The sequence below is a fragment of the Symphalangus syndactylus genome, chromosome 24, assembly GCF_028878055.3.
Source record: "Symphalangus syndactylus isolate Jambi chromosome 24, NHGRI_mSymSyn1-v2.1_pri, whole genome shotgun sequence".
NCBI lineage: Eukaryota > Metazoa > Chordata > Mammalia > Primates > Hylobatidae > Symphalangus > Symphalangus syndactylus.
Genome location: NC_072446.2, coordinates 27,488,249 through 27,504,291, shown reverse-complemented (window position 1 = coordinate 27,504,291; position 16,043 = coordinate 27,488,249). Strand labels below are relative to the sequence as shown.

Below are 16,043 nucleotides of genomic sequence, written 5' to 3'. Positions count from 1 at the left end.
TTTTCCCCTAGTTTTTTTTTTTCTCCTACATGTATGATTTTATGGAGTCAAAAGCATACTGTATATATAATACCGTATCCTGTTTTTTCCCTTAAGTTTATTGTAAGCCATATGTAGATAGTATTTTTAAAGTTACATGATATTTCATAGTGCATGAATTGTGATTTATTTGTTTTCTTTTTCGTGTATATTTTTCTCATTATTCCAGTTAGATTATGAGATTATCAAAGAAAGTCACCCTACTGTATCATCCCTTCTTCCTACTTAAGTGCTTCTAGAGAATATTGTATATGATAGATGCTAAATAAATATTTTGCTTGCTTCTGTTTCATTCTAAATATTACAGGAGCTATTTGCTATAGGAGACTCCAAATGTATTATTTGCAGATTATCAGAATCATTGCATCACCCAAATTTTTCCATCTAGAAAAAGGGACCCCAGGGAAATTTCTGAATGTATTTTAGGGGAAATCTTAACTCCTCTGAAATTCCACGAGAATTTTTTGGGCAAGCATTTGTGCATTTTTCTGTAGTTTCACTAGATTCTTGAAGGAGTCCTTTATCTAACAGAAATATCCACTGATCCAGAGATTGTAGCCCATCTGGAGATAGGTCTGTTTATTAAACTTATCTAAAATTTTAGAGTGTTTCTTTTCATTTTTCATTTTTCTTGGTTTTCAGGAAGGGATGAGACCATGCAGCCTGCAAAACCATCTTTTCTTGAATATTTTGAACAAAAAGAAAAGGAAAACCAGATCAACAGCTTTGGCAGGAGTGTACCTGGTCCACTGAAAAATTCTCCAGATTGGAAAATACCACAGGATGGAGACTATGAGTTTGTAAGTAGTGTTGGAAGTAAATGGTTATGTCTTTGGGAGAAGTTATTTGAAATATCACACATTGAATTATGTCATTTCACTGAAAGTGCCCAAGCATTTTCTTGGGCATTTTGAGTCTCCGAAACCATCCCTGACAGTGTCTCCTGAGCTGAAGGACAATATTTTGATTGGTGTTTGAACAGTTTTCTGGTCCCTGATTAGTGGCATCTTTTTCACTTTCAAAAAATATTCACTTTTTATTTTTGTCCAATTTGAAATTGTTCATGGTGAGAGAAGTATTCAATCATCAAATGAAATTGCAACTGTGTTTAATAGTTTATTTGGGGTTTTGATTTTATATTTAAGAATTCGATTGGAGGGCAATTGACACTATTTTGTGGTGTCCTTGTTGTTTTGCTAACTATTCTCCTAATTTTAACCCTGCTGAAAGGATTATTCTCAATTTTTTCAGAGGATGAATGTATAATTATTCCAGTTTCATATGAAAAACAGGGTGTGTTTTCCTTTCTCTACTGTGGAACATTTTCCCTCAACCATAGACACTTATTAATGTTCATAGGAATTTAAGGAGTAGAGCAATAAAAATTTTGGGAAAAAGTAAGTTAAGAAGTCTGCATTTTCTTCTTGACTATTACTAGAAAAGATTTTTCTCTTCAGGAACTTTTGATTTTTACATTCTTAAATTCTGAAGTTTTATCCTCATCTGTCATAATTCTGTTGTTCATGAAAGAGTTTAGATTGGGCATTGGGCTTGAACTCTGGTAGGCCTGTCTAGTTCTGGCTTTCCACTGTACTCCTGACTGGCCTAGAGGAAATGATGCCATTCTTCCATAACTTAATTTCTCTTTTATAAAATGGCAGGAGTGTCATAGTTTATACAACTAATGGTAGAGATCCTTTGAGGACCAGAATAACTCATCTGAGGTAAATTAACTGATTAGTCACTGAACCCATGATAGAACCCAGGTTCATTTGTTTTATTACCTGTTTGTTCATTTACTTATCCAGTGTTTTTTTTGTTTTTGTTTTTGTTTTTTAATGTCATGTGTTTGACACTATTCTAGGGATATAGTCATTAACAGAACAGCCAAAAACCCATCCCTCATAGAGGTTTCATTCTAGGTGAAGGAAAAGTATTTAGTGTGTCAAATGGTAGCAAGTATTGTAAAAAATATAAAGCAAAAGGGAGGTTAGGAAAGAGAAAGAGTGTGTGTGTGTGTGTGTGTGTGTGTATGTGTGTGTGTAGTTTTTTAAAAATAGAGTAGTCAAGGAATTTCTCATTGATAAGAAGATGAGGATGTGAACTATGTGAATATCCAGAGGAGAGATTTTTAGGCAGCGGGAATAGCAGATGCAAAGATCCTGAGGCAGGGACTTGGCTGGTGTGTTTACAGAACAATGAAGAAACAGTATGTTTTGGAATGGCATCAATAGGATGTGCAGCAGGAAATGATATCAGAGATATAATGGAGAATGAGATAATATAGGGCTTTTTGTGTAATAAAAAGGACTTTAGCTTTTCTCTTGAGTGGAATGAAAGACCATTGGGAGGGGTGACTTGATCCTATTTATATTTAAAAGGTATTCTAGTTGCTATATTAATACATTATAGGAGAACTATAGCGTTTCTGAACACAGGTGCAGTGTTTTTATTTACTATTCAAAGGTGGCAAATTATGGGGCACATCTGCTGCTGTTCTCCTCTTCTAGGCCTTTGGAACCCATCTTTTCCAATGAATCGGGGTTCAGCTTCAGAATCCTTCTTAACACAGTGCACCAGGCTGCCACTGCTAATCAGAGTAGACTTATGAAATTTGAATTATTGTGCATCTATTCCACGTTGCCTGTATAGTTGTCTTCAACATGTGTATAAGGACTGATTTCTCAGTTTAGCCAGTCTTCAGGCAAAGATGTTTAACTGCGGGGTACCAAATCACATCATTATGGCGATAGAATGCTTGAGAATCCTCAAATCTGTAGTACTTCTAAGCCTAGTTTCCTTGTTTTTAAATGTTACAGAAGTTAGCGGTTTTGGCTGGGTGCGGTGGCTCACGCCTGTAATCCCAGCACTTCGGGAGGCCAAGGCGGGTGGATCACCTTAGGTTGGGAGTTTGAGGCTAGCCTGACCAACATGGAGAAACCCCGTCTCTACTAACAGTACAAAAAAAATCAGTTGGATGTGGTGGTGCATGCCTGTAATCCCAGCTACTCGGGAGGCTGAGGCAGGAGAATCGCATGAACCCAGGAGGTGGAGGTTGTGGTGAGCCGAGATTGTGCCATTGCACTCCAGCCTGGGCAACAAGAGTGAAACTCCATCTCAAAAAAAAAAAAAAAAAAGAAGTCAGCGATTTTGAAAACCCAGTCACTTTAATCCTTTTTAATTTTTAAAAATATTGTTTATGATATTTTTAGGGCACATGTAATATTTTAGTACCTGTTCATAATGTGTAGTGATCAAATCAGAGTAATTAGGATATCTGTTACCTCAAACATTTTTCTTTGTGTTGGGAACATTATAAATCTTCTCTTCAGCTGTTTTGAAGTATGCAAAAAATTATTAACTATAATTTTCCTACTGTACTATTGAATACTAGAACTTATTCCTTCTCTCTGACTGTATTTATGTACCCCTTAACCAACTTCTCTTCATCCCTCTTTCACCTCTTTCCCAGCCACTGCTAACCATCATTCTGCACTCTGTGTCCATAGGATCCACTTTTTTAGCTCCCACGTGAGTGAGAACATGTAATATTTGTCTTTCTGTCTCTGTCTTATTGTAGCTAACATAATGACCTCCAGTAATATCCATGTTGCAATAAAAGAAGCGACATTTCTTTCTCTTTTCTGGCTGGGTAATATTCCATTGTGTGTATACCACATCTTCTTTACCCATTTATCCATTGATGGACACTTAGGTTGATTCCATATCTTGGCTATTGTGAATAGTGTTGCAACAAATAGGAGAGTTTAGATATCTTGTTGATATATTGATTTCCTTTCTTTTGGATATATGCCCAGCAGTGGGATTGCTGGATCATATAGTAGACCTATTTTAGTGTTTTGAGGAACCTCTATACTGTTTTTTGTAATTGTTTTATTACTTCACATTCCCACCAAAGGCGCATGAACATTCCCCTTTCTCCACATCTTCACCAGCATTTGTTATTTCCTGTCTTATTGATAATAGCCATTCTAACTAGGGTGAGATGATATCTCTCTCTCTTTTTTTTTTTTTTTTTTTTTTGAGAGACAGGGTCTTGCTTATTCTCCCAGGCTGGAGTGCAGTGGTCCGATCATAGCTCACTACAGCTTCAAACTCCTGGCCTGTAGTAATCCTCCCACCTCAGCCTTCTGAGTACCTAGGACTAGAGGTATGGACCACCACGCCTGGCTAATTTTTAAATTTTTCGTAAAGATGAGGTCTGGAAATGTTGCCCCAGCTCATCTGGAACTCCTGGCCTCCTACCCGGGCCTCCCAGAATGCTGGGATTACAGATATGAGCCACGGCACTGGCCCTTTCATTGTGGTTTCAATTTGCATTTTCCTAATGATTAGTGATGTTGAGCATTTTTTCAAATACCTGTTGCCCATTTTTATGTCTTCTTTTGAGAAATGTCTATTCAGGCCTTTTGCCCAACTTTAATTCTAATCATTATTCTTGGATCAGTAGTTTCAACCTGTAAAGAATTTATTTCTTTTTGCCACAGTTTTCTCATACTAAGATCACTGGCAGGAAATTTGTTTTGGTGGGCAAGCTACTTATACAGAGGAGCTTTAGTAGGTCTTTAGAGAGAGTACTTTTTATTTTGGAAGTAGATGACTTCTAGAGGGAGTGGGCCCGTGGCGCACAGTGACCAGGTTAGCACATTGCATGATAAATCTGAGGTCATAAACTGGCAGCATCCAGCTCACAGACCTTTTTGTGTGTTCTATACAGTGTTTAAATTTTTAAAATTAGTTGCTTATGTTAAAAACTTAAGAGATTTTACACAAAATGTTGGATCTCCAGCTTATTTTGAAAATGTGAAAGATCTGGCACAGTAGACCTACATTATTGGTTAATGGTTGTCTGGAGCTGAGTGGCAGCTGCCCTCTTTAGGTATGACCTCTCTATTTCTTCACACTATTTGACCTACTTCACTAATTCGTATTAACTGTCTGACCTGTCTGACATTTGGGGGCATTTGGTATTGGGACTCTTGCATTAAATTGTTTGGATTTATATATGCTTGAGCCAGCCTATTCTGATATATAACATTCTACTCTATTTGTACCTTCAGAATGTCAAGATAATTTACTTATAAAAGTCTCTTACAAAAAAATTTCAAGCTGAGTGATAAAAGAAAATTGAGATGAGAGATACATGAGCTGCTCTCCCAACAAAGATCAAATGAAAACTGTCTTCACTGTTGATATTCTTGTTACATAGCTTTTACCTTGATCCCAAAGCAAGCATTTGAAATAATAGTCTAGAACAGTGGTTCTCAAAGTGGTCCCAGACCAGCAGTGTTAGCATCACCTAGAGACTGTTAGAAAGGCAGTTTTTCAGGCCTTACCCCAGGCGGACTGAATAGGAATATCTGGGGACAGCACCCATTGGTGTTTTAACCTGTCCTCCTGGTGACTCTAACCCACTAAAGTTGTTCTAAAAGGTTTTTAGAGTAGTGTATCTTTATATACATTTCTTGTTTTCTTTTCTATTAGGTACTATAGAAATTCAGAGGTAAGGATGTATTTCTATTTTATTAACATTGTATGATTTTTAAATTTCCTTGTTATTCTCCTTTTGAGTCTCCTATACTCTTACTGGAGGTACCAAAGAAGCACATAAAATATGGAAAATGTATGTTTGTCAGTGACGTCTGGCAAATAAAGAGCTAGTCCTTTGAAGAAAGTTCTGAATAATCTCCTGAAAGCTTAACGAAGGATATGTGTCAGACTTGCTAACATGTTTCCCTCACAATTGCTTTTTTTTTTTTTTTTTTTTTTTGAGATGGAGTCTCACTCTGTCACCCAGGCTGGAGTGCAGTGGTGAGATGATTTCAGCTCACTGCAACCTCCACCTCCCGGGTTCAAGCACTTCTCTGCCTCAGCCTCCTGAGTAGCTGGGATTACAGGTGCCTGCCACCACACCCAGCTAATTTTTGTATTTTTAGTAGAGACAGGGTTTCACCATCTTGGCCAGGCTGATCTTGAACACCTGACCTTGTGATCCACTCATCTTGGCCTCCTGAAGTGCTGGGATGATTACAGGCGTGAGCCACCACGCCCAGCCTCCCTCATAATCTCTTACAGACTTTCTGATTTCTAGGCAGACAGTATTTAATTATGAAAAAAGATAATTCTGTTTCCTCCTATGAAGGGAATTGCTGTTTTCCAATGACCTTTTTGCCCAAAATGGCAAATAGGAAGTAATTTAATCAGGAGTAGCAGAATTTTTTTTTTTTTTTTTTGAGATGGAGTCTCGCTCTGTCACCCGGGCTGGAGTGCAGTGGCGCGATCTCCGCTCACTGCAAGCTCTGCCTCCTGGGTTCACCCATTCTCTGAGTAGCAGAATTTTATACTGACAAAAACTTCATATTTGCATCTGAAACTGAATATTTGTCCTATTTCTATAAGTGAATTGCCTATTTGTTAGGTTGAGAAACCCCCCCGAAGATTTCTAATAATGTTTAAGATAGATAGTGATTAAAATATAAAAGGTGCTTGAAAATGTAATAGTCTCTAAAATTGGTATTTCATAGTCTATTAGCAGATCACATTTTTGGAAAAGAATGTAATATTTTATGAGAATTCAGACCTTCCCATTTTGCCATTCATAAAGCCACAAAAAGCTGTAAACTTAAATCCATTTTGGCTCATGGATCTTCCAAAAACACACTAATATTTTAGCTTAAGATGACCCGGGCTGGGTGCAGTGCCTCATACCTGTAATCCCAGCACTTTGGGAGGCCGAGGTGGAAGGTTTGCTTGAGCTCAGGAGTTCAAGACCAGCCTGGCACATAGTGAGACCCCATCTCTATTACAAAAATTAAAAAAAATGGCCCAAGTGCCAACAGTGGTGAACAAAACAGACCAGGCCCATGTTCTCGTGGAGTTTACAGTGAAGGAAACAGACAGTAAGCCAGTACCCTAGTAGATATCAGTTCAGGTAATAATAGTGAATTTTTTTCTTTTTTTTAAAGCACAGTATAGAGATATTGTGAGAAAAGGCCTTGTGGAGAGACAGGACATTCAGCTGAGACATCAGTGAAGAGGGGAAGCAAGTCACAGGAAGGTAGGGGAAGCAAGTACAGAGACTGTGAGACAGGACATAGATTCTGTGTAAGGAAGGAAAGGAGTTCATTGAGGCTGGAGCCAAGTGACACGTGGGATAGCAGTTTAAATGTAAATGCATCAGTAATCACAGTAAATGTGAGTGCACTAAAATCCCCTATTAAAAGAGAAAGAGTCTGGATAAAAATAACAGTCAAATTCCGGCTAAACGCTGTTTACAAGAGATGTAACGAAAAGAAAATACAACCAAAAAATTTAAAACAGAGGAATGGAAAAAGATACACTAGGCAAATACTCAGTAAAAGAAAGTAGGTGAAACAATATTGATATCAAATGAGGCCAAGCATGGTGGCTCACACCTGTAATCTCAGCACTTTGGGAGGCCAGGGCAGGCAGACCACGTGAGATCAGGAGTTTGAGACCAGCCTGGCCAACATGGTGAAACCCCATCTCTACTAAAAGTACAAAAAATTAGTTGGACGTGGTGGAACATGCACCTGTAGTCCCAGCTACTCAGGAGGCTGAGGCTGGAGAATTGCTTGAACCCAGGAGGTGGAGGTTGCAGTAAGCCGAGATCGTGCCACTGCACTCCAGCCTGGATGATGCAGCGAGACTTCATCTCAAAAACAAAAAACAAAAAACAAACAAACAAAAAACAAATCAGATGAAATAGAATTTAAGACAAAAGAATGTTACCTGGGAAGGATATTTTTATACTGTTAAAAGGTATACTTTATCTAGAAGATGTAAGTCATGCACCTATATGAAACATAATATATTTATCCCAAACTGATAGAAATACAAGGAGCAATGAGAATACTGCAATTATAGCTTCAAGAAGTTAATTAAGAAGACTTAAATATTCTTCTCTCCAAAATTGACATTTCAGTTAGACAAAAAGCTAATACAATTAACAACATTGATAGAAAATAGATAAAAATTCTAATATATATGAAACTTTAAAAACATGGAATATTCATAAAACAACTATGTTTTATTCTTTTTTTTACCTTTATTTCAGGTTCAGGGGTACATGTGCAGGTTTGTTACACAGGTGAATTGTGTGTCATGGGGGTTCGGTGTACAGATTATTTCATCACCCAGGTAATAAGCATAGTATCCCATAGGTATTTTTTCGATCCTCACCCTCCTTCCACCCTCTGCCCTCAAGGAAGCCCTGATTTCTGTTGTTCTCTTCTTTGTGTCCATGTGTACTCAGTGTTGAGCTCCTACTTACAAGTGAGAACATGCTGTATTTGGTTTTCTGTCCTTATGTTAGTTTGCTTAGGACGATGGCCTCCTGCTCATCCATGTTGCTGCAAAGGACGTGATCTTGCTCTTTTCTGTGGCTATATAGTATACCATGTGAACATGTACCACATTTTCTTTATCCAGTCTGTCATCGATGGGCATTTAGGTTAATTTCATGTTTCTGCTATTGTGAATAGTGCTGCAGCAAACACAACACATGCATGTGTCTTTATGGTAGAACAATTTCTGTGCCTTTGGGTATATACTCAATAACGGGATTGCTAAGTTGAATGATAATTCTCTTCTAAGTTCTTTGAGAAATCGATACACTGCTTTCCACCATGATTGAACTAATTTACATTCCCACCAGCAGTGTATAAGTAATCCCTTTTCTCTACAACCTCGCCAGCATGTTATTTTTTTATTTTCTAGTAATAGCCATTCTGACTAGTATTAGATAGTATCTCATTGTGTTTTTGATTTGCATTTTTCTAATGGTTAGTGATGTTGAGTATTTTTTTCACATGCTTATGACCATGTGTATGTCTTCTTTTGAGAAGTGTTCATGTCCTTTGCTCCGTTTTTTAATGAGGTCGTTTGCTTTTTACTTGTTAATTTGTTTAAGTTCCTTATAGATTCTGAATATTAGATATTTCTTAGATGCATAGTTTGCAGAAATTTTCTCCCATTTTGTAGGTTGTCTGTTTACTCTGTTTAAAGTTCATTTTGCTGTTCAGAAGCTCTTTAGTTTAATTAGAACCTATTTGCCAATTTTAATTTCTGTTACAATTGCTTTTGTTGTCTTCATCATGAAATCTTTGCCAGGTCCTATATCCAGAATGGTGTTTTCTAGGTTATCTTCTAGGGTTTTTATAGTTTTAGGTTTTACATTTAAGTCTTTAATTCATCTTGAGTTGATTTTTGTATACGGTTTAAGGAGGCGGGAGTCCAGTTTCCATCTTTTGCATATGGCTAGCCAGTTATCTCAGGATCATTTATTGAATAAAGAGTCCTTTCCCCATTGCTTGTGTTTGTCAACTTTGAGTAACTATGTTTTCTTGTTTTTTGTTTTGAGACAGAGTCTTGCTCTGTTGCCCAGGCTGGAGTTGTACACTGGCATGATCTCGGCTCACTGCAACCTCTGCTTCCTGGGTTCAAGTGATTCTCCTGCCTCAGCCTCCCGAATAGCTGAGATTACAGGCACCTGCTACCACGCCCGGCTAATTTTTGTACTTTTAGTAGAGGTGGGGTTTCACCATGTTGGCCAGGCTGGCCTTGATCTCCTGACCTCAGGTGATCTACCCGCCTCTGCCTTTCAAAGTGCTGGGATTACAGGCGTGAGCCACCATGTCCAGCCAATGTTTGAAAGGGTTAAACAAGAAATCTCAACAGAGAAATTATTCAGGCCACATTACCTGACTATAATGCAATAAAATTAGAAATTAACATTAAGAAAGTAGTCAAAGCCACTTTATCCCACCTGGAGATATAAAAATATATTCCTAAATCTTACTTTAAAGATAAAGTAAAAATATAAATTATAAACAACTTAGAAATGAATAATAACAATTATACAAAATTCAAATCCCTGTAATTCAGAACCCGTGGGAGGCAGTAAACAATGGCACTTAGAAGAAGATTTATAGCCTTAAATGAATTTTCTTCTTAGAATACAAGAAAAATTATAAATAAGTTAAAAATAGGATAAAGATAAAAGCAGAATTTAATGAAATAGAAAACAAAACAAAAAGTTGATTGGTAAAAACCAACAGCAGGATATTTGAAAGGACCTGATATTTGGTAGATTTGACCAAGTTAAAAAGGAAGAGTGTACTAATAAACTGCAGTAGGGGAAAGGCGAGAGGCAGTTACTAGAAACAGAATATGGCAGTGTGATCAGAGATTATGATTTATAATTTTATATTATTAAATTTGAAAACTTAGATAAATAGATGTTTAAACATTATGCCATATTTACTTCCCATGTGGAAGTGTAAATACATAAAAATATGCAAGATACTTTTGAACAAGAAGAAGAAGGTTGATCTTATTCTTCCAGAGATCAAAACATACCACAAAACCACAATAATGAAAGCATTATGATATTGGCATAAGAATAGAACATAGGCCAGGGTGTGGTGGTTCACCCTGTAATCCCAGTACTTTGGGAGGCTAAGGTGGGAGGATCACTTGAACCCAGGAATTTGCAATCAGCCTAAGTATCATAGTGAGATCCCCATCTCTACAAAAAAAAAAAAAAAAAGCTGGGCTTGGTGGTACATGCCTATAATCTCAGCTACTTGAGAGGTTGAGGTAGGAGGATCTCTTGAGCCCAGGAGTTCGAGGCTGCAGTGAGCTAGGATTGCACCACTGTATACTACCCTGAGTGATGGAGTGAGACCCCATGTCTTAAAACAACAACAACAAAAGATCAATGTTACAGAGTAGGATTGAGAAACATACCTATGTATGTATATGTGTGTATAGGTGTATATAATATGGATAAATTTTTAAAAATATATACACCTTTGTTGGATGCATAGTTTGCATTATATATGAGTGTATTATATAATGATAAAATACAAAATAATGCAAACTGTAAAATTTGTGTAAATTAAAAAAAAACACAAATCATGCTACCATTTCTATGTATATGTACACATACAGCTGCATAGATAAAAAAGACAGGATCTAAAAATAACTTGAAAGTCATTACCTGTGGAGAGAACTTTAGTTTTAGCTGTCTTTACACAGAAAGAGAATTTATTACTATATTAATGTATTACTTGCTTAACTTAAAAGGAATAAATAGAACGAGATACATTTTTTTTTTTTTGTAGGATTGTTTTTTCTTTTTTTTTTTTTTATTATACTTTAGGGTTTTAGGGTACATGTGCACATTGTGCAGGTTTGTTACATATGTATCCATGTGCCATGTTGATTTCCTGCACCCATTAACTCGTTGAAAATGTGGCACATATACACCATGGAATACTATGCAGCCATAAAAAATGATGAGTTCGTGTCCTTTGTAGGGACATAGATGAAACTGGAAAACATCATTCTCAGTAAACTATCGCAAGGACAAAAAACCAAACACCGCATGTTCTCACTCATAGGTGGGAATTGAACAATGAGAACTCATGGACACAGGAAGGGGAACATCACACTCCGGGGACTGTTGTGGGATGGGGGGAGGGGGGAGGGACAGCATTAGGAGATACATTTTTAAACTTTCTATTGAGATTTTTCCTGGTTTTAGTCTAAATAAAGCCAAGTTATATATATACAGATTAAGAGAACCACAACACTTTTCAGTCAGTTATCAGCTTTGCAAGTATTGTTGATTATTAGCTTTCAGTATCCTTAGGCTTTAGAGTAAATTTCCTATTTATTCAAATGAAGTTGCTTTCAGATTTCTTATGACTTCTTCTATAAAAAGAGTTGATAGTAACTGGCCCTCACATATTAATTCAATCTATATTTATTGAGGTTCTCTGTGTGTACTATGTGTGAATACCTAAGACTGCGAGATCTTTTACAGCCTTCACTTTATCTTACCCGTCTTCGTATTCCTAATACCTAGCAATTGCCAGGCTTAGCACACCATTTCAAATTAAACTCAGACATAGTCTCTGAATTCATTCATTATTTTATTCAACTACTAGTTGAATTAAACTCAAATATAGTCACTACGCTTAGAGAGTTTATGATGTAGCAGAAAATAATCAAATGATTTTGATACATTATACTAATGATAGCTTACATTTATTGAAAATTTACTATGTGCCAGGCATTACATATGTTACCTCGTTCTCAGAACCATCCCATGAGGTAGGAATGTTGTTATTGCCATTTTAGGGGTAAAAAAAACTGAGGCTTAATGGCAAGAATAAGTTCAAGAGATCTATTGTACAACATGGTAACTAGTTAATAAACACTGTATTGTATTTTGAAAATCACTGAGAGAGTAGATTTTAAGTGTTCTTACCACAAAGAAATTGTAAGTATGTGAGGTAGCACACATGTAAATTAGCTTGATTGAGCCATTTCACAATGTATGTACATACAGTATATCCTTATGAGGTTCACTTTATGAGATTTCAGTTACCCACTGCAGTCTGAAAATATTAAATGGAAAATTCTAGAAATAAACAGTTTCTAAGTTTTAAGTAGCATGCCATTCTGAGTAACATGATGAAATCTTGTGCCATTGTGCATCATCTCGCCTGGGACATGAATCATCCCTTTGTTCAGCATATCTGTGCAGTACACGGTACCTACTCCTAGTCACTTAGGAGCCAATTTGGTTATCAGATCACCTGTTGAGGTATAAGAGTGCTAGTGTTCAGGGAACCCTTATTTTGCTTAATAATGTCCCCAGAGTGCAAGAGTAGCGATGCTGGCACTTCCAGTTTGCCAAAGAGGAGATGTAAAGTGCATCTTTTAAGAGAAAAGGTGAAAGTTCTTGACCAAAAATAAGGGGGGAAAAAAACCATATGCTGAGGTTGCTAAGATTTATGGTTAAGAATGAATCATCCATCCATGAAATTGTGAACAAATGTGAATCTTCCATCTGCGAATTGTTGTTGTAATTGTTCTGTGTTATTATTAGTTATTGATAAATTCTTAACTGTAACAACTTTATAAATTAAACTTCATTATAGGTTATTTACGTATGGGAAAAAGCTGAATGTATAGGGTTCGGTGCCATCCACAGTTTCAGGCATCCACTGGGGTTTTCAGAATGCATCCCCTGTGGATAAGGGAGGGACTACTGTATTTCAAAACATCATGTTGTATAAAATAAATATGTACAATTTGTATTTGTCAATTAAAAGAAAACCCTGAGACTAAAAGGGGGTGGTTGACTACAGTTATACAGACAGTTAGTGGCACAGTGAGGATTTTAACCAAAGCAGTTTGACTCCAGAGCCCATCCTTTTAACTATCTGTACTGTGTGGCATTTTTCTAGGCTATTCTGGTAAGTTCTATCCATAAAGTACATAAAGAAGGGGCTGTAAGAGCCCAAAAGAGAGAGCAAGAACCCCAGGGAAGGCACCAATAAGTGTCACTGGAAGTGTGTTTTGAAAGATGAAGTGTGTCTGTGGAGATACTAAGGAGTGTGGCATGGGTCCAGGAAGTACTGAGTAATTGAGTTGGAGCATTACCAGTGTGGATGAGTGCGAAAGGGGAGGAAGGGAACAAAGGAGAGAACTTCAGGTGAAGTAAATTAATGCCCAATGTACCCTTTTTTGCTGGAAATATTTAGTACTCTTTTAGATTTTTCCTTGGTATATCAGAGAAATTAAAAATAGAGTCCTAATGCAACACAGAGAGCTAATATCCATCTGAAGTTGTGTGATAATGGGTCCGTCAGGATATAAAACCACCAAACTGTTAATTCAAAATTAATTTGATAAAAGTAACAGAACCTGAACAAAATTGATTGCTTGGATTCCTTGGATAGTTGTAAGCCATTCAGATGGCTTTTTGTGGTAGAGAAGGAAAAATTCTAGCCCTGAGTTTTTCCCAGGAGGCCGATAATAACCTATGATTCCACGAAACTTTATCTTAACCATTCTCTCCTAGATCAGGGCTCCAAATCTGATTGTAAGTTGAGATTTCTTTGGGTTTTTACAAAGAAGCTTCGGCCGGGTGCGATGGCTCACGCTTATAATCCCAGCACTTTGGGAGGCCGAGGCGGGCAGATCACGAGGTCAGGAGATCGAGACCACGGTGAAACCCCGTCTCTACTAAAAATACAAAAAAATTAGCCGGGCGTGGTGGCGGGTTCCTGTAGTCCCAGCTACTCGGAAAGGCTGAGGCACAAGAATGGTGTGAATCTGGGAGGCGGAGCTTGCAGTGAGCCGAGATTGCGCCACTGCACTCCAGCCTGGGCGACAGAGCAAGACTCCGTCTCAAAAAAAAAAAAAAAAAAAAAAAAAAAGAAGCTTCACTGAATTGTCAGAACATAGTCAGTTACTCATTTATTATTAGGTTGTACTTTTTGCTTTTGGCTGCACATGTTAGAAATCAGACACTTGCTGGGAGGTAAGAATTATTACTACCTTATTTATAATTTGAAATCATGACTGATATGGTAGAAGAGATGCTTTATTTGCCTGTGCTTAAGTCAGTACTCTCAAGAATGCATCTTGATGTTTTCTGGGAACTCAGTTATCTACAATTTGAAACTTTATCTGCCATTTCATAGAGACAAAAATAACTCTCCCAAAACATTCTTTGAAATTATTGTTCATTTATTTCAAAATGAGTCTAAAAATTAGTTCATATTCTTAAATTTACCAGCCTTTAATGGTAAGGTAAAATTTAATGTCCCATTACTCAGTTACAGCAATCATCAAGTCAACTATTCTTGTTTTATTTAATCCTTCACCTCCACTATTCACCACCCACACTGCTTGATTGTTTTGAAGCAAATCCCAGGCATATCTCATTTCTAAATATTTCATATGTACTTATAAAAGATTAATGACCTTTTAAAAAATATAATACCTTTATCATACTTTTACAAATTAGGAGTAATAAATTTCTTTAATGCCAAGAAATGCCTTGTTACTGTTTAGTTTCCTGGATTTATATATATTTTTTAGCTTGTTTGAATTAGGATCCAAATGAGATTTATAGGAGGTTGGTTGATATGTCTCTTAAGTCACTTTTAATTTAAAGCCCTCCCTTTCTGCTACCCCTGCTCATGTACTTTGAGATACTGTTGGAGAAACCCAGTTGTTATCCCATATAGTTTCCCTCATTCGGGATATTGCTGATTGCATCTAAGTGGTCTTATTTAGTATGTTCCCTGAGTTTCTTATACATTGGTAGTTTTATCTAGAACAGTGGTCCTCAGGACTGCTTCATACTTATAAACATTATTGAGGACCCCAGAGGGCTTTTGTTTATAGGGGTCATATCTAGTAATATTTACTGAATTAGAAATTAAAACTGCAAAATTTTTAAAGAATTTATTTACTTAAAAAAATAAGTTAATATATACATTAATGTAATTTTTTTCAATGAAAAATGACTGTTTTCCCAAAACAAAAACAAATGAGTAAGAAAAATAGCATTGTTTACATTTTTCAAATTTTTTGGCTTAGACAGATAGATGATCGTATCTGTTTTGCATTCAGTCTGTTGTAATATATTGTTTTGTCTGAAGTATAGGAAGAAAGTCTAGCCTAGCAAAAAGAGGTGTAGTTGAAAAAGACAGAACTATTGTAATAGCTGTTTAAGATAACTGTGGATAGTCTTCTTTGACCCTATACCAAAACTCAACAAGTAGTGGTTTCTTATAGGTTAGTTGCAATGTAGAGTATGAAACTAAAATCATGAAATTTTCTTACTGTGTATATTAAAATTCATTAGTGTTTTAAAATTTTGAGTGGAACTTTTACTCACACGTGATTTTGTAACATCACGCATTGGGCATTTGGAAAATGTTGCTTCATTCAGTTACATGGATCTTCTAAATGTTGGCACATTTCATTAAACAATATAAAAAAAACCACACATTCCTTGAAGTTATGACCAGTCTCATCAGAAGAGTATCTAACTAAGTGTAGGGAAGTTGTCAAGCTCACAGTGGTAGATTCAAGTTTTCCAGAATACTAATTTTCATTTGAAGGTTTGAATTTTATCAACTACAACACTC

The 16,043-nt window shown here is 36.6% G+C and overlaps 1 protein-coding gene across 3 annotated transcripts in view; it reads left to right on the top strand.

Moving 5' to 3' along the window:
• STK4 (serine/threonine kinase 4) overlaps positions 1 to 16,043 on the top strand; it is a 117,471-nt gene that overhangs the window by 60,769 nt on the left and 40,659 nt on the right. For all 3 annotated transcript variants that reach the window (XM_055266387.2, XM_055266389.2, XM_055266388.2), the window contains one exon: positions 682 to 839. In XM_055266387.2, the coding sequence (XP_055122362.2) occupies positions 682 to 839 (158 nt within the window). The remainder of the gene's footprint in view (positions 1 to 681; positions 840 to 16,043) is intronic.